At 35.4% G+C, this 19,878-nt stretch overlaps 1 protein-coding gene across 13 annotated transcripts in view; it reads left to right on the forward strand.

The window, feature by feature from the left end:
* The window catches only part of LOC134743219 (3',5'-cyclic-AMP phosphodiesterase), a 597,682-nt gene that overhangs the window by 516,966 nt on the left and 60,838 nt on the right, over window positions 1–19,878 (forward strand). For all 13 annotated transcript variants that reach the window (XM_063676606.1, XM_063676609.1, XM_063676607.1 and 10 more), the window contains one exon: window positions 14,539–14,603. In XM_063676606.1, coding sequence (XP_063532676.1) covers window positions 14,539–14,603 — 65 coding nt within the window. The remainder of the gene's footprint in view (window positions 1–14,538; window positions 14,604–19,878) is intronic.

Raw genomic sequence — 19,878 nt, forward strand, 5'->3', positions numbered from 1 at the left:
ATTTTATTAGAATTGAACCCCTCTTATTATCATTATACCAATTTGTTATATTGAAGAAAATATTATTGTACCCAGGTGGGTACTCGATCTCGCAGTCAGTTTTCCGTAAAATCCAGTTTTTTTTAAACTTTCACAAAAATCACAAATATCATACTCGTAAACATTTAATTTCTACTATGAGTGATTCAAGAGAATTCGACAAGGAAGCACTCAAAAATGTCTTACACTGTTATATGGTATTATTTGTAAAGCCATAACAGCCATATATTTTTGCACGCATCTTTGTAAGTTTGTAGTAGTAGTAGTAGTAAAACTCTTTATTGTACAAAAAGATACATAAAACAAGAGAAAAACGCATCATTTGTACAAAGGCGAACTTATCTCTTTCAGGGATCTCTTCCAGTTAACCTTTGGGATCTTCCAGTTAACCTTTAACTTTGTAAGAGGTATTATTTCTTATGTCGTCACACATTGTATTGCTATAGTGATGTAGAATATCATACGAATCCTCCATCTGATCTTACCAGGGTATACCTTACTAGTCATTCCCTGGCTACAACCCTATTATTTCCGGCAATGCCTGGGCTATAACCGCGAAAATCGAAGGTCGCAAATTGCGGGCATCTTTCTCGGTCACTCTAATTACACCTTCATTGGAGTAAAAGAGAAAGATTCCCGCAATTTGCGAATTTCGTTTTTGGCGGTAGGCCCTCTGGTTAGCTCCTAGTAAATGGGCAGACAAAGGTAAGCCTTATTGAGAGCTCTGAGGCTAACTTTGCCGTGTGTGTGGGCTTCGCCTGGCCGAAAGACGTTTATTTCTATGGGTGTTTAAGCCTGCGCAAATTTAACGTAAACGTACCTACGTGAGATGTGTATTAATTTAATAAAATGAGAAAGGAATGTCTTTGCAGCGTATAAAATTTATACTTTCATTGTGGCTGCCGCACATGGTTTAATGTAAATAAGTAATAGAATGTAGATATAGTAATGACAAAATACTACTCGGATAGAAAACATGCAATCTATACATATAATAAAGCGGAAGAGGGTCGAAAGTCTGTACATGGAAGATTTTCGAAAAAAAATTGGCTGGGGATACTAAGAATCGATAACAGAACACATTCCAACAGTTTTTAGAATTTTTGTCTGTTTATCTGTTTGTCTGTTTATCTGTTTGTCTGTTTATTTGACCGCGCTACTAATGAAAACGGCTGAACGGATTTTGATGCAAACCTTACTAATCTGTCGAAAAAATCCACGGCCAGGTTATAGGCTATAAAAATTTGAGAAATTTTACCCCTAAGGGGGTTAAAAAGGGGATGAAAGTTTGTATGGGGTTCAAGATTTATTTTAAGCTAGCAATTTAAAACTTCGTAAGAAGATATATTATTGAAATACAAGAAAAGTAATTTCAGCGTTTTTGAAAATTCATCCCCTAAGGAGGTGAAATAGAGGTTGAAAGTTTGTATGGACATCAATTATTTTTTTTGAGTGCGTTACTTGAAACTTTTTATAATGGGCATATTATTATAATGCAGGAAAAGTGATTTTAGCGTTTTCAAGAATTCGTCCCCTAACAGGGTTAAAAGGGGGTTGAAAGTTTGAATCCATTACAAATGCTTTGAAACTTCTTAGAAAGGTATGATAGACGATTACAAAAAAACTAATTTTGACGTTTTTGGAAATTTAACCCCTCAGGGGATTGAAAAGGGGATGAAAGTTTGTCTTGGGGTGCAAATTTTATTTTAAGCTAGAAACTTAAAACTTTGCAAAACGTTATTATATTAAAAAATAAAAAAAATTACTTTCAGCGTTTTTAAAAATTCATCCCCATGGTGGTGAAAAAGGGGTTAAAAACTTTACCTTGATAACTTTATCATTTTAGCTACTAGGCCAAGTTAGGTATCGTTTTCGTATAAATCGGGTATGCCGAATTCATTTATGATATCAAAATGACACCATTCCCGAGTAAAAACACAAAAAATATGATTTTTTTTTTATTTCTCTTTACGCTTAAACCGCTAAACCGATTTAGATAAAATTTGGTATAGAGATAGTTTGAGTCCCGTGGAAGAACATAGGGTAGTTTTTAACCAAAAAAATGGAGACTGCGTTTGCATGGAGAAGCGGCCGTGCCCTTTCCTCTTAATAATGGTCACGAAGGTGGGTACTTTTAAAAAAACATTTTTCAGTAAATGTCAAACGATTTGGGACTTAAACGAAAAAAATCGAATCTTTCGCGAAAGTCTCGCAATGCATTGCGGCCACAAGGGGCACGGTCTCAGGAGTCTTAGAAAAACCACGGTAAGAGACTCAGTGGCGCTCTAGCCAGGCAGGTCGCTTCGCTTTCGGCTGAAACGGCAAGCCAGCGCGAGTTCGATTGTGATCCCAAATACATCGTACGTAATACATACGTAGGCGCAGATCCTGACGGAGTGTGGCGCCGGAGAAGCCGTGTTCATCCCGCGTATCCCCCTCATTCCGAGCAACTTCCCGTTCCGCTTCAAGCGCCTACAGGTCCCAGTGAGCGTCTGCTTCGCTATGACCATCAACAAATCGTAGGGGCAGATGCATTTCCCACTCCGAAAACACAAAAAAAAGGGGCAGACGCTGCCCGCCGCCGGCGTCATGCTTAGACTGATTTGACTGGAGGACCGATTTCGATGACATGATATTGATGGGAACACCCAAATATCCCGAAATACGTTTTTCCGATTTTTATAACCACGACTTTCATAATCCCGATTATTTATAAGTCCGAAATATCAAAATTACGATTTTTAAAAACACGATGGAATCAAATCACGAATGTGCTATTTCCGAAAACTTAAAATCCGATTGTCACTTGACAGAAAGCTTAAAGTTCCGGTTTTACACTTTTCCGAAAATATTTTATTTTCCGAATTCCTAAATTCCGAAAAATCATTGTCCGATCGGAAATAAAATAATCCGGTATTCAGAAATTCGGTTTTTTACAAGATCGGAAAAATTAAATCCGTGATATTCAAATGAAGACTCACGTTTTAGTAATTATTACGCGTACCTGTCGTGCCGCATCATGTTAAATTCGGCATAAAATATTTTTGGCATAAAAATTCGGCATAAATAAATTAGACAGAACTGCGAACCTGCGAACCCGAACTGTTGCTAGAAGTGGGTTAGGTTAGGTTAGAACTGCGACCCCCAAGAAAACGAACTGTTGCCAGAAGTGGGTTAGGTTAGGTTAGAATTGCGACCCCCAAGAAAACAAACTGTTGCCAGAAAAGTGGGTTCGGTTAGGTTAGAACTGCGACCCCCAAGAAAACGAACTGTTGCCAGAAAAGTGGAAATTTAAAAACTGGGATATTTAAAATTGGTATCACGTTAATTCGGAATAAGGGCAATTCCGAATTCGTGATTTTGAAAATCGTAAATGTTAAATTCGGTGTTTGCCACCATCGTAATTGTTATAGTCGGAATTATGTAGTTCGGAATTTACAATATTCGGCTTTTTGGGTTTTCGGAAATATAAATCTTCGTGATTTTCATCATTTGTAATTATGATAGTCGGAATTTTGATGGGTCTAGCATTTAAAAATCGGAATGATAAAATTCGACATTCTAAAATTCGGAATAAAAAATTTCGGAATTATGTAGTGTACCCGATTTGCATAGGTAGTAGGTACAGTCAAGGACGTAAAAATACAAACATGGTACTGTATCGTTCGATATACACCTACTACTCTATGCCGTTTAAATCACGTCAAAAATTTGAATAAGGGCAAAAAAAATATTCATTTTGGAGTGTAATTTTATTTAGTGGTAGCAAAGAGGATATAATATTATAGAGCGGTACTGTCATAGTAAATTTTGTAACCACAGTAAATTCACTGCCATCTATCGACACACTTTAAAACTAAACATGAAGATTTATTAAAATACGATAAAATGTATTTAAATATGGATAAATGATCTTTTTTATTTGCATTAATTATTTTTATTATTTTGACCCATGTTCTTTCACTGATATGCGTTAAAATTGTTAAATAATAACAAACGAAACCGTCAACGCCCTCTATACGAGAGTAGGCAAAAGGTAGTAGCGACATCTGATCGAGAATCAAATTTTCAGGGAGATAAATTAGGGGTGAATTAGCCGCTTACTGACACAGACCGAATTCCACGCAGGCGAAGCCGCGGGCACAGCTAGTACATTAATAAGAAGAATGTAAAAAAATTGCTTCTTTGGTACCAACCGAAATCTTTTCCTTTCGTGAAAAAAATTGCAAGGACAATAATGTCTACTAGCGGTGTGTGGGCGAAGCATTAACCAATTGAAGGGACTTACGACACTCGGCTCTCACTCAGCATCACAATATAATAATAAAACGCGACCTATTAAATATGAAAACTCATATATTTAATGTTATGGATTAATTATTTGGGGAAATGCTGTAGACATAGAAAGAATCTTTAAAGCGAGGTTTAGACTAGCAAGAACTTGCATGCAATTTTCGTTACATTGGGGTATCTGATCAACCTTTTGAATACAGTTTACTTTAGTAGTCGGCAATGTAACTTAAATTGCATGCAAGTTCTTGCTAGTCTAAACCTCGCTTAAGATACAAAAGAAAGTGCATGAGGGTTATTTGCAAAGAAAACATATTGATAGCTGTGTTCCGCTATTAACATACTCCCACTGACATGGTTGCATATAAAAAAATTGCATATTCGTGAAAACCAACCAATATTTTTTCATATAGAGAAACGAGATTACTCAAAGGCAGACCCGTCAAAAAACTATGTCTCGTATGCATAAACCAGTTTCTAATAAGGCCATGTACGAAAGAAACGTATACAGCATTTGCATAAAGATTTTTAACCATTTACTACAGCACTTAAAGCTGCTGCGAGATAATGAGTTTAGTCGTAAATTAACAAACTGGCTTCTTGATAAATGTTTTTATAGCATTAAACAATATTTAGATTTTAATTTTGTTTAATTAATAATGACATGTTCTGTAGTATCTATGAATAATAAGGACCTATTTATTGTTTTCGACTATGTAAATTTTTCTAAATATTTTCTAATATTTTTTTTCTCCTGATGATTTTTTTATTTTATTGTTTTATGGCTATTGACTAATTGTTTATTTTAATTACTTTTTGTATGCTTACAGTCGACATTATATTTGCACGCTTGCTTGCAAGCAAAATACACATTGTACCTAAATACTTCTAACACCTTTTGTTACTGTATTTTTGCAAATAAATAAATGATTGATTGATTGATTGAATGATAGAAATACATAATTTAGAATTTGAAGTTACAAATACTATATTTTCAAGCCAGGCAATATTTGTTAAGTCAGTCATGTGTGCATTGTTGATCAAGTTTTTTTACCACAGCCGAAGTTTTGACATTTATTACTCGATTACCCATCAAGCGAACTCTATCGACGTAATATAAATAATATAATATTTGAATAATTCGAGAGTTCGAAACTGAAACTACTGGTAATATAAATTAATTAGGTAGGTACTCGCAAAATAAGATTTGCTCTTACCTAATGATGTCCGTTTCACATGTGCTTTTGACAAAGGGTGAAGTGAAAAGATAGTGTCAGCAAAATCGCGTTATTTTCCATCGTGCGTCCAAGTTTAACGATCTCGTTAGCATCGTATGTCGAACTTGGTATGACTGTCCCAAATAGATTTTCGTTTGATTTTTTTTTCTACTGTTGTACATGTTAGTCTTGGGGATTGAGTTGTTGTCCGGAAAAATAAAAAGTAATATTCTTTTGAATCTTTGTGTAACTAAATATCAATAGGTAACTTAAAATTTCCAAAATTCTGATAATTCTGACATCTTAAATAATAGCTATAAACATCATTATCGATAACGTGAAAGTAAAAAAAAAGTTTTAGAAAAATATAAACATATAATATTTTTAAAGCTTGAGGTACGGAAGGTTATATAACAGACAAAGCCACAAGCTTTTATACATAGTGTATGTCTCTAAAAATTACCTTTCTTTTCTACATAGTGGTCCCTCAAGCTACAAACTATGAGAATCATTCTAGTTATCCCACAGCCTCTGTTCTTCCATTTTTATAACAATTTTAGTCTCAAAATCTTAAGTTTTTAAGAAGTTTAATTAAAAATAACAGCAATAAAAACACGCAATAATTAAATGAATGTCCCTAGACTGTATACGAGCTATAAATAAGTTTATAGTCCGGTGGCACTCGTTTAAAATAGACATAAGCACATCTGTTGGTTGACCCCGGCCTTTTGCTCGAGTCGCTTCTTGATTATCTGCCATGCCTTGTTAATGTTAGAATAGTATTGAAGATAATTTCACAGTTTATTTATTCCGTTTTTATCAACTCCTACACAATATATTGTATTATGTATTAAGTACGTAGTCACATTTTGTATTAATGCTCGCTTCTCTACTGATATAATGATAATAGGAAATGATAATATTCGTCAGAAAAAAAACACTACTTAATCATGATGAATAAAGCAGCAATTTTTAATTCCACAAAAACTTGGTATAAAATATAATAGACAAATTGCATGACATCTTTATATCTCCCTTATATATGATATAAGTTCAGATTTTATGCATAATTATTCAAGACAAGATATGTATATGTATGAGATAAATTAGATAAACTGTCTCCGACAAGCGAGCGGCGTGCTTGCGAGAAATTAAAATGTCAATAGAATGACTTACAATCGTATCCCGGCTAGTCTTTGATGCAGCGTTAAAGCATTTTCTCAATTGTGTAATGCAGTCACTACCAGTACAAACTTAAATGGGGCTTTGTGTTTAGTATCGGGGAAATGTGGAGCAAGCATAATAGCGTTAATAGCCGCAGATAAAACGTTCGTCTTTTTTAGAAGAGATGAATGCTTTTTGGAAGCTCAGACTAAAAGTACAGAAATAGTAAAATTATACAAATTTAATATGTGTAAAAAATTGTTGTTGTTGTTTCACTGGCTCAGTGACCTAAAAAGGATCTTGGCCCCTGACGCAAGAGAGCGCCACTCTGCCCTATTCTGCGGCTCTGCGCCACTTCACGCCAGTTGGGTATTCCGAGGGCGGACAGGTCTTTTAGGGCTTCGTCACTCCAGCAGTATCTTGGGTGCCCAGACTGACGTTTTTCTTGTAAAAAAATGTCATATGTAAACATACATCAATTTACATTAAAATTAACTAAAAAGTAAACTAAACTAAGCATTGCTCGCAGAACTGATGGCCGGTGGGGCCGGAAGGTTCTGGAGTGGCGTCCGCGTACCGGAAGACGAACTGCCGGTAGGCCTCCAACGAGGTGGAGCGACGACCTGGTGAAGGTCGCGGGAATTCGGTGGATGCGAGCGGCACAGGATCGGTCGGAGTGGCGAGCCTTGGGGGAGGCCTATGTCCAGCAGTGGACGTCTATCGGCTGACATGATGATGATGATGATGAAACTAAACTAAAACCAAGTCACAACAATACATCGATATTGTACATAATAATAAATTACCCTAAAATTAACTATAAACTAAACTAAACTAAATTAAAACTAAACTAAAAAAAGACACACCTAGAACCTAGTCAAACCACTCGTCCCGCGCCCGTCCAGATGCAAAGGTGCCCATTACGCTCGCCGCGTTGCCACGCTGGACCGCGACAGACAGCCTCTGCATCAGGAATGACCCGGAACGAGGGTCATGACCTCTCTCCCTCAAACGCTGCCCCAATTCGACCAAGAAAATTTTGGCCTCGGCACACCAACACCCAGACGTCTCCACTGCTAAAGGGACAAAAATATATTTAGTCAGCAGCGCCGAGTACTTGTCGCGCTTCCTAAGTGCCGCCCACTCAGCCGCCGCTCCTGCCGTCCGGACCGTCCGACCAATGTAAACAACTAAAAACAATATATGCCAGTAGTGGTTTTTTAAATGTACGTTGACTTTTTGCTACAGTTTAATATCTGCACAAAAAACGTGCCTCGAAATCAAGAAAATTTGATTCTCGTTCAGAGGGCGCTACTAGCTTTGGCATACTGTCGTATAGATGGCGTTGACGGTTTCGTTTGTTATTTAACAATTTTAACGCATATCAGTGAAAGAACATGGGTCAAAATCATAAAAATAATTAATGAAATAAAAAAAACCATTTACTTATCCATATTTAAATACATTTTATCGTATTTTTATAAATCTTCATTTTTAGTTTTAAAGATGGCAGTGAATTTACTGGGGTTACAAAATTTACTATGACGTACTGTCTCTAGTATGTTACTCTATGGTACCTTACTAAGAAATGAACCTGAAGCGGGGTTAGAATTTTACAACTTTGATCTCAAGCCGATATTGTTTTTACTTAACCACTGCACAGCTAGCTCACTTGCACCAATATGCTTGTACGTACGAGACGCACCACGATTATAGTATTTTTCAAACTGGAAGGGTGCGATGATAGATATCTCTATACAAATTATAACCTAAAAATGCCAAATGTCGCAAAATTATTCTAATTTCTAATATGAACATACTGATTCATATCTACCATTTGTGTTGTGATATCATAATGTTTATACGTTCGTTACTTGCTATTCTTAGAACTGAACGCCGTCCGTGAACATCGAGTTTACGATGCAAACGATTTGAACGACGTGCATTTTGTGTAGCTATTAACTTCGTATTCCAAATTAGGTAGGTTTTATATCAATTGGGATTTACCTACCGTCAAAATTAACCAACCGCAGTCGGCCGGCCGTCACCGCAGCGTGGATATAGAGGCAGAGGGGGCAATTTCAAATTCCTGCCCTTGGATTTTCTTACCGTCAGCCATGCGATTAACCTGTTTTGTGTTATTGAGTTATCGATAACAAATCACTTCTGCATTCGATAAAGAAATCGGCCAAGGTCGAGTCCGACTCGCGTTCGAAGGGTTCCGTACATTACAAAATTTAAACAATGTATTTTTTATGTGAAACGTGAGTGAAATGTTTAAAAAACCCGTAGGGGTCGGATCAAAAACTAAGCCATCAAGTCCGACTCGCGCTTGACTGCACATTTCTAATAGGTTTTCCTGTCATCTATAGGTAAAGATAAAGAACTATAGAGTTTTTTTTTTTCAAAATTTTTGACCCAGTAGTTCCGGAAATAAAGGGGGGGGGGGAATGGTAATTTTTTGCCTATTTTCTTCCTAAACTGTTTATCCTAAAATTATAAAAAAAGTATATTTGAGATTCTCACAATGATCTCTTTCATTTGAAATTAAAGTATACTTATTGTTTGAAAAACTTTATTTTTTAATTTTCTCATTTACCCCCCAAAAGTGGCCCCCATGTTTAAAATTAATTTGTTAACGTTACATGTCCGTCTTTAAGTCACAAACTTACATATGTATACCAAACTTTAACGTAATTGGTCCAGTAGTTTCGGAGAAAATAGGCTGTGAGCTGTGACAGACAGACAGACAGACGCACGAGTCATCCTATAAGGGTTCCGTTTTTCCTTCTAAGATACGGAACCCTAAAAACAAATTTCTCATCATTAGTTTGTCAGTAGATACTCGTATTAGGTATTCCTACATTAATAGCATCCTGAGAATGATAGCAGAGAGGTGGGATTCGGATATCCTCCGCCGATATACCGAGTATACCGACCTTCATGTCTTACGACCTAGAGAATAAGTATTTTTATGTTTTTATTAAATAGGTACTTTACTAATGTAGTTTTATAAGTGTCTTTCTTTGTAACTAAAAATCTATGGATCTGAGGAATCTAACAAAAAATGTTTATTTTTTATTTAAAATTCGAAATTTTAATTTTATCTACCTACATCGTAAAATAGCCGCGAAATACGTTTGAGAATAGACTCAAGTTCGGGAATATAGAGTAAGTAAGAAGATAACTTTATAAGAAATTGTAGCTTTCAACTCTTGTAAAATATATCAAACTTTAAGGACGATACAAGCTAAGAGCTGAACAAACCTGCATCCTGCATTGTCAGTTTCCAATCTAAAAGGACTATAAATTTAAGTTTCTAACAAATTTACAAGCTGAGAGACTACAAAAGACCACTTTTTCGCTTTAGCTAAACTTAGGAGACTGTAATTATAATGTTCAGTTTAATGACTTATGATGTGTAAGAAAGTTTTTTTTTTGTTCACATCGCAAGCCATTAAGATATACTTGTTCTTTTACACACAAAAGAAAGCGTATCAGTTACGTTTTGTTTAGAAAATACCTTTTTATAACGACAGAAGCAATTGGATGAAGTAATTGTCTAGACGGAATAATTTTATTATCTTTTAAGCCCGATACCCGGCACTGTGCCTCCATAATATGGGTCTTTGAGGGCGGTATTTCATACAACAGGTAGGCGACGCTTATTGATCGCTACATCCTATCATTTCGATTTGCAAGGGCACATAAAAAAAACTACTTAAATATTCGCATGAGTGACACAAATTACAATAAAGAAAGCGACAAATTCAATCTATTGAGAATTGGTATACGCTAGAGAAATGAAACCGCACAATTTATAGATATTTATAGAAATTTTCGCTTATTCATTGTTGAGTATAACATAAAAAAAACTGACAAACTAACGAATTTACTCGGTGGTTTTGTTCGGTTGTCACCGACGAGAAAAATGAGCGTTGCAAACACTAAGCTACCATATTATCTAATTATCTATACCCGATGGACCTAAGCCCTTCTAAGCATTGGAGTAATATTTTAGGGCAGCCTTAGAGGCTACTAAAGTACACAGTATTTACAGCCAATCATTCAAAAACAAGTGCTTTGAGAGCCGCAGACGTCAGACGAAGTTGTCGAGGATTACATATTCATAGCGGCCAATTCAAAATTAATCAAATAAATAAATATTATGGTGAAATAAAACATGAAAACGGATTATACGCGATATAATCCGTTTTCATAGTTTTATTTCATGAGTAACCGCAGACAATATTCAATATTATGGTGACCTGACCTGTCCTGACCATCGGGTTCATAGGCAGGGTCACTACCCACTAGGCCAGACCGGTCGTCAGAAACAATACATTACAAATATTTTTTATTGCTCACCACTATGAAAAAGAACATGACATACAAATTAAGTACTTAAACTATGGTAGAGAACAGGCGGCTTTATCGCTAAAGAGCGATCTCTACCAGACAACCATAGGGTACAGAAACTTACATTATGACATCAAAATGATATCTAAATTATGTCAGCGCGCATGCATTTCGCGCGTACTTGTCCGTACATGTATTAGTGCAAGCGAGACGCAAGGGCGACTGACATCATTTACATATCATTATAATGTCACAATGTAAGTTTGAATTGGCCTCATAGTATGTTCTCCTTTATAATGTAGGTATTATTTATTCCTGTCGTTAAAACAGCTGCCACCTGCCTCATTCCCGTAACCACTCACGCAATCTATTTATTCTAACAAAATCTTACAAACATCAAACGCTCCCATAATACGAAAATAAATTATATCTCCTCTAAGCTTTTACTAGAAATAATCACTTTATAAAATGTCTTTGTTGTTTAGTTTTGTACTTGATCTTGATAAGTAAAGTTGATCTTATTAAGTAAAGCTTAGACAGAGTATCATGCAGCCTCCGAACTATTCCGAAGTAAAACAATTTAAACAAAACTGTGCCATTATCGTTTGCACATATTTATATTTGTACATATTTTTAGAAGTTTTTTAAATACAAATAACAAACACTGGTATGCTTGAAAGAGTATAGAGTATTTATAGGTCGGTAATTAATATATACTAACTATAAGAGGACTACATCCCTTAACTGCAGTCAACTTTAAACCCTTTAAAGTGAGTCCAGAATTTTTTACGATTGCTAAAAGAAATAGGCCAAACAAATTAATTTTTTTTGAAGAATTAATTCCCAGCAAGCTAGAAATCGTTTTAATACCTTCGTTTGGTCCTATATGCGTGTAATCCGAGTTTGCGCAATCCCAGGAGGTGTGCATAAATTTTTGCTCTTTTTCAGTGTTTTGCCTGTAGCTCGAAAACGGTACATTCGACGGAATTGTATTTGCTCTAATCACGATGAAAATCGGAGAATCCGAAAGGTACCTTAATTCGTAGTCAAAGTTTGTAAAAATGCCCGCCATTTAGATTTATTTTTATTTTTGGTATGTATATATTAATCATATTAATCATGTTAAAATTAAAATCCGAAAACTTCTTTTCTTTTCACCAGTGTCTCATCCACAAAACCTTGCTGATATTCTATATATTCTTGCTGTCATTGATATTGGGTTCCTTCTACATCAAGTGGTTTGGCAATCCAAGGAAAAATATTATTTCTCAAGGCGCCCAAAATGTATGGCGTATGCACACCTCCTGGGATTGCGCAAACTCAGATTTCACGCATTTAGGACCAAATGAAATATTAAAACGATTCCTAGCTTGCTTGAATCGTTACATAAGAACGCGTATAATTCTTTAAGATAATTCTTAAAATCAACAAAATTACGTCCGCAATCGGTATATATGTATATCTGTACAATACCCTTGGCGGGACGTGAAACGACACAACGCGGCTAAAAAAATCTTCTGTGGAAAGTTCAGAAACTAACTCGAGATGTGCAGCGTTAATACTCATACATAAGAAAACCGCAAAATAACGTTTTATTAGTTTTGCATCACGAACTTTATTAGCGCGAACGTAGAATGGCCCGCAAAAATCGCACGAAGATTTGTGGTATTTTCTATAAAAAGGGACCTTATTGTCGATGGCGCTTACGCCATTATAAACGATGCTTCGATATAAATACAATGCCTCGCGACGCCGTGCGGCGTAAGCGCCATCGACAATAAGGTCCCGTTTCATAGAAAATGCCCCATTTAAGTACTAAATACCTGCGCGGTGCGCAAGCGGACCGATGTAAACAGCCCATGCGAGGTTGCACGCGAATCGGGCGTGTGGGCGTGCGCGGCATGGTACCTAGGTATACAACCCGATATAATCCAATATCGCTGTAGGAGCTAGTTTTGCATGCACAGTGGACCAGCATGCAATTCATTTATATGAGCATCGTCAATAATAAGATTTGTAAGAGGATGTCGTTTAGATAAAATCAATTGATGTTTTGACTCATAAGTTAAAAATGATTTATGAATACGTCTGCCGACGCGTAATAATCCCTCGCTATCTAGGATAGGCGCGAACGCAAGCGTAAGGAAGGGGATTTATTTGACGAAATATTTTTAATGTCGTCTTCGAATACTTGTTGTTGCATAATCAATTTAAGTGGCGTACTCGAAGAGAGGCCTATGCTCAGCAGTGGGCAATAAAAGGCTGAGGATGATGATGATGAATTAATATAAGTCGCTTTAATGCAAAGTGGTACTCGAGTACGGTGATGTACTCAGGGACCGTTTGTTTATGTTCTCTACATAGTTATTAATAATAACTAAGTATATAATGATAAATTGATGATCAATGTATTTTATTTAACTATTTGTATTCTTTTGGACCCGTTTTATCATTTCGCGATAAAACTGTAAAATTGTATCTATGTAATTGCCTATTTTGTAAAAAATGCCATACGACTAAATAAATTTAACTATTAGGAAACCTGCACGTTTCCTATCAGATATGTATAATAATAATAAAAATATGTATTCATACGCAAGAAGACTAAAAGCTTTAAGTAAAACGATTATGCTCGTATGATCAGGCCTGAACAAAGCCTACATTATACCTTTAAGTAAATGTAGCCTGTTTAATAGAAAGGATTCGGAAACTACACCTATTTTAGGACAATTGATCTCAGCATCTTTTCTGCGCCGATGTGCTAACGAGAAAATAAAACCCTTTCAAAAGATTTCAATAAGTTTAACTTTATATTGGATTTAAAATTTTCAGTACAAAAGTTTGTTTGATGATTAGGTACAAAATATTATGATATAACCAAAATCATATAATTTTCTTATAAGGCCAGCAGGCTTCATGCCGCAATTTTTTTCATTTCTGCCATTTGTTTGTTCATGTTAGACATATTGTTGAAAAAAGTGTTTGCCTTAAAAAATATATAGACTAAGGTCTGTTTTTTCATTCCGTAGACTAAAATGACGTTTCATGTGTGTGAGATGACATTTCTTAGTACCACATAATAATAGATAATATATTTTTTTTTATAGATAATCTTCCCGGTCCAGGTACATAAACATGTGTTTCGTTTAATTTTTCAAACTGGATGATGAGATCTAGAATACGCGTACGTCCATTAAAATCAAACTTAATATATCAATGTCCGATTTACTCCAGAAAATTAAAACTGCTTTTTTACTTTGAACTTTTATACAATGATGGATGCAGATATAATAACTTTCTTATTTTTATCGAAAAGCCCTAATATTTATTGGTAAATCATAATAAACATTCTTAAACGTCTTATATCACACTGGTAAGTTTGCCCAATTCCTTGTTTATAATCTAACGAGGATATTTATCTTTATTGGCTGGTTATCATGATTATAATGTTGCATTGCTCTCGTTCCAGGTCTCGGAGGTCTTCCGGCGCGGCGACGGCTGTCACGCCTCAACCGAAAAACCTCAACCCTGCAGGTAAGTACGCTACTTAACACGAAAGTGGAGGACCAGCGCGAAATCGCCTTTTCATACAAACGTAGTCCTCATTTTCCTCTCTGGATATTAACATTATTGAAAATATTTTGACACAGTTTGTTGTGACGGGTAATGCTAGAAGTTTAATTAAACTCAAATTTTCTATCTCGGCAATAAGTCCACTGTATAAAGACATTACTGTAGGACTGATGGGCGATACACGTATGGAAAAAGTTTTCTTTAATTTGTGGCTTTTCAGTACATTGCCGTAAATTGACCCCTAGGAAACTATTGATACTGATGGATAGGAATAGAAATTGGAATCTACTGGCATAAAAAAATCATATGTGAAAAGTAAAGTGAAGTTTTTGATCCTGTATAGGAATGGGATCGGTCGGAATGGCGAGCCTTGGGGGAGGCCTATGTCCAGCAGTGGACGTCTATCGGCTGACATGATGATGACGATGATGATAGGAATGGGATCGATTGGCATCAAAAAAAAAGTTTGTCAAAAATGACCTTTTTCTCGCGCCCTGTATGTTCTTTCCAATTGAAATTGAGGGAAGGTCATCTAAGACCATTTTCGCGTAGCAACACGGGGTCTGGTAGCTGCCCTTACTGACCCAATAAGAAAATCCACCCTGTATACGAGTATTTGCTTAAAACGAAATTAACTACGAGAATGTTTCATTGGGAAATACTTACATATCCTTGTTAATTCATTGTTAATAGGGAATATTACGCGAGACTCTGCGTAGGGGGCGCCACTGCCACAATCCGAGGGTCTATCGCGAAACAAGAAAATCGAATGTTCGTTATCTAACATCTCTGTCACTTGCATATTCGAGCGATAGAGAGGCAGATAGCAAAATTTCGGATTGACGTTTCCCGGTGGGTCCTCTGTAAACAAACCGCCTTGATGAATCAATGTCATATTACTTGTCAAATAACTGTTAAAGGCACAGTATGTATAAGTTACTCTATGGTTTACTAAAGAGGCTAATGGCTCACCCTGGTGGTAGAACATTGCAGTAATACCCCCTATTGGTTATGGTGACGTATTATCAAAATTTGGGACAATTCTGTCCCGAATGGGATTTCTCCAATTTCGGGGCATAGCCAAATTCAGCAGCCATATATCGGGGACGGGAATCTGGTCACCCTTATTACCTACGTAAATAATACACTTATCACGTCACCACTTTAGCGTAATGGTGGTCCCACACTGGTTGTTATATAACGTTATATAACACCGTGTGACAGGGACAACATGATAATGTTGATAGTGATTTATTATGTTGTCCCTGTCACACAATGTTATATAACATTTTATAACAGCCAGTTTGGGACCACCATAACGGGATTTTTACTGACCGGAAACGGGAACAATAATAAGTATATATACTTATTTAGTTACTGAACAATGTCTCAGAATAATGACGGAATATTATACGGGATAAATGGGAAGTATTTTGCTTACGTTACTAGTCTCATTGATTATCACCGGTCAAAGATCACGCCACCAATTATGACTGTACGAGTCATAAATTCGATCAATTAGTAAGGTCTATTATTAGCATCAAAAATAAGAACCATTAAGCACAGTTATCACTACGTTACCTATTTATTATAGGAATCTTATGCACACAGTTGGGTGTTTTACAGTAGTAGGTATCGTGATACGAATTTGATTTAAATATTTGTTTAAATTTTAACTTAGCTCTCAATAGAGTAGAATTTATAATGGCCTTATATATGGAACAACATGCGGTAAAGGGTGAAGCAAACTAATGAGTTGTATCTACTTGTTTATGATGGAATAGTAAAATTCCTGTTTATTATACTTTTCTCCAATATGCACGGAAATGTTCACTTTATTGTAGCAAAAATAGTACGGGAAGTTCTTTTTTATGGTAAAATTCAAATTAAAAATATTTAACCCATTTGTTCTGTTTATCCACTAAGAAAAATGCAAACCGCCAATTATTATACCCGCAGGCCGCGTCTACACGACCCGTGCCCTGTTTATCGAAAGCTTGTAGCTTGTAATACAAGTGGAAGTCCCTTTCTAACAGAAGCTGTCAAAAAGTGAGTTCCGCTTGTATTACAAGCTACAAGCTTTTGATAAACAGGGCACCGGGCATTTTTAACGCATATCAGTGAAAGAACATGGGTCAAAATTATAAAAATAATTAATGCAAATAAAAAAAAAACATTTATCCATATTTAAATACATTTTATCGTATTTTTATAAATCTTCATTTTTAGTTTTAAAGTGTGTCGACAGATGGCAGTGAATTTACTGGGGTTACAAAATTTACTATGACAGTACCGCTCTAGTATAAGTAACTCTATGGTACTGCTTAATAAAATCAGACTATATAAAAAAAATTAAAATAAAATAATCATTTATTGGAGATCATAACAATCCATAGATTTAGTTAGTTTGTCTTAAGCTAAGTACCTAATAACTAGTGTTACAACTAAAACAGAACTAAACACCATACAGGTTAACATACAGGTCGCCCAGTTAAAACCACCAGGTGCCTCCATATTCTACAGTCGTATCTATCGGCGTATAAATAAAATAAAATAAAATAGAAATAATAATAGCCTTTATTCCACCATAATTAAGTACATTTTTTAATATTTCCTTTGCATGCATAAAGATTCTAGTTGCACATTATATTGTATTGTATTTAGAATATAGAATTGTATAACATAGGTAAGTGACTAGTAGTAGGTATTATTTATAAAATATAAAGATTTAAGTTAACATTCTATTCCAACTTCATTATCTATTTTTATCAGTCTTTTAAAATTAAAGCCATTTTCACAATTACAACTAGGTATGAAATATATCAAATTAATATTAGTATAAGTTTAATAATTACTAGTACATACTTTAACATTAATCTTAACTACTTAAAACAATTATCCATCATTAATTATGGAAGTCGCCTCTTTGGCGTAGGCCGTATATATTACTTCATATTTTTTTAAGGATCTCATGCGTGCACATACAGCTTATATTGCACAAATATAGTGAATAAACTAATATTGAATGGTACTGAATGTCAGAATAAGTTGTGCCTTTACCTTTTAAAAAGTAATTATAGAGAGAAATTGTTTTTTTATTTCTCATGCTCTGAAAGTGTGTCGTTGTTGTTCTAAAAAGTGCGCAGAAAGTGATACGTTTCTGCTCTAGTGAAGAAAAGTGGTGTACTTCTTGCGTCCCCGTCCCACGAGGAGCTGGGTAGAAACAAAATGGAAAAATAGTGTCTTTATTTCCCCGCCTGGAACAATTGGTATGTAATTGTTTTAATTTTACAAATCCCGCATTGAATCTTTTTTTATCAAAAATGATGTAAGTCAATTATTGTGAAAATAAATTATTCTTGATTTCTTTTGTTGGATTGTATTTACTCGATTTCTTGAGGCGTGAACCAAAAGGAATACACCAAAAATAATTTTAAAACCTTACACATGCGTAAATCAGTAAAGGCAGAATCTTATACAGCCAGTTTAAACGTTTGTACGATATTAAATGGGGTTTTATTATTTATTTATTTATTTAAACTTTATTGCACATAAAATTATAAGTACAAATGGCGGACTTAATGCCATAAGGCATTCTCTACCAGTCAACCACTGGGCTAAAAAGAGATGGTTGTTAGGTGCAGGATTAATACTCGAAAAATTAAAACGATAATCGTTACCTACTATTTACAAAATAAGTATTTACAAAGTAAATACTAATTAATATACTATGAATTCATAAACTTAAACATATACTTTATATGATATAATTACATAAATATCTACATATATACATACATTATACATGTACCAACTCTGAAACATTATTTATATTTCGCAGATAAATGCTTACGCAGCATGCCCTTAAAGGTAAATTTACTCTGGGCTTTCCGGATGGTTAGGGGAAGGTCGTTCCATAGGCGTATCGCCTGAACAGTGAAAGAGTTGGTCAGGAAACCGGAACGATGAGGGGGAATAGAAAGCTTAAGGCTACGGGCGATACGGAGAACACGACCAGGGCGAGCAGTAACAAATTTAAATTTGGATCTGAGATATTCAGGTGTAGTAGGGTCAAAAAGGAGAGAATAAAGAGTACTTAACAGTCTCAAAGCAAGAGTGCTTACGATAAGCTGATATGTGATCGTACTTCCGGTTTTAAGTTAAGTATTTATTTTTATTTTTATTTTATTTTGTTGGTATTTAACACTATATTTACAAAATAGAAGGAAATAGGGATATATGATATAGGTACTAGTATAATAAACGAACCTTCCCAAGCACGGAAGCACTGAGTTGGTGACCAGTCAATCTTTCCCATCAAACTTGAATCCCAACTACCTACTCAATAACATTGTTTCGCTGCAAGAAGTCAATACTGCCCCACTTAAGCCTCTTCTTTGTAATCTAGTTCGTTTGTAAGCAGCCGGCATTGTAAGCATCGGGGTGTGGACCCTGGTTACTAAGCCGAGGTCCTTGTATTCCAATCCCGGCAAGGGCATTTTATTTGTGTAGTGACCATAAATATTTTGTTGAAAATTAGGAAAGTTTTCTGTGTATACGCGATATTTTTATTGAATTCCGTTAACTTCGGGGTATGGCGAAGTCCATTGTAGGAAACTAAGCGTCACTTGGGATGGCCCACTAACCCGGGGTTAACCGGTTAAACCATTAACCCAGTGTCAAATTTTACTGGTAACCGTGGTAACTCCAGGTTTAACCGGTTTGTGGGATCAAAGATAGATATAACTCCGTAATAGATGGATACAGTCTAAGGAAAAAACGTGCCTCGAAAATCACGAAAATTTTATTCTCGATCAGATGGCGCCACTAGTTTTGGCCTACACTCGTATAGAGGGCGTTGACTGTTTCGTTTGTTATTTATAATTTTAACGCATACCAGTGAAAGAACATGGGTCAAAATCATATAACAATAATTAATGCAAATAAAAAAATCATTTATCCATATTTAAATACATTTTACCGTATTTTTATAAATATTTATTTTTAGTTTTAAAGTGTGTCGACAGATGGCAGTGAATTTACTGGGGTTACAAAATTTACTATGACAGTACCGCTCTAGTATAAGTTACTCTATGGTGGGATGGTGCAAGTGGGCCTGTAGCATTTTTTTTTTTTATACAAAATAATTAAACTGCATATACATAGCGTTGTTGTGACACGGGTATTAAATTTAACTCAACCTAACAATTGAAAATACATATCGTCATTTCGAACA

This window comes from Cydia strobilella, chromosome 7 (genome assembly GCF_947568885.1).
Source record: "Cydia strobilella chromosome 7, ilCydStro3.1, whole genome shotgun sequence".
Classification (NCBI taxonomy): domain Eukaryota; kingdom Metazoa; phylum Arthropoda; class Insecta; order Lepidoptera; family Tortricidae; genus Cydia; species Cydia strobilella.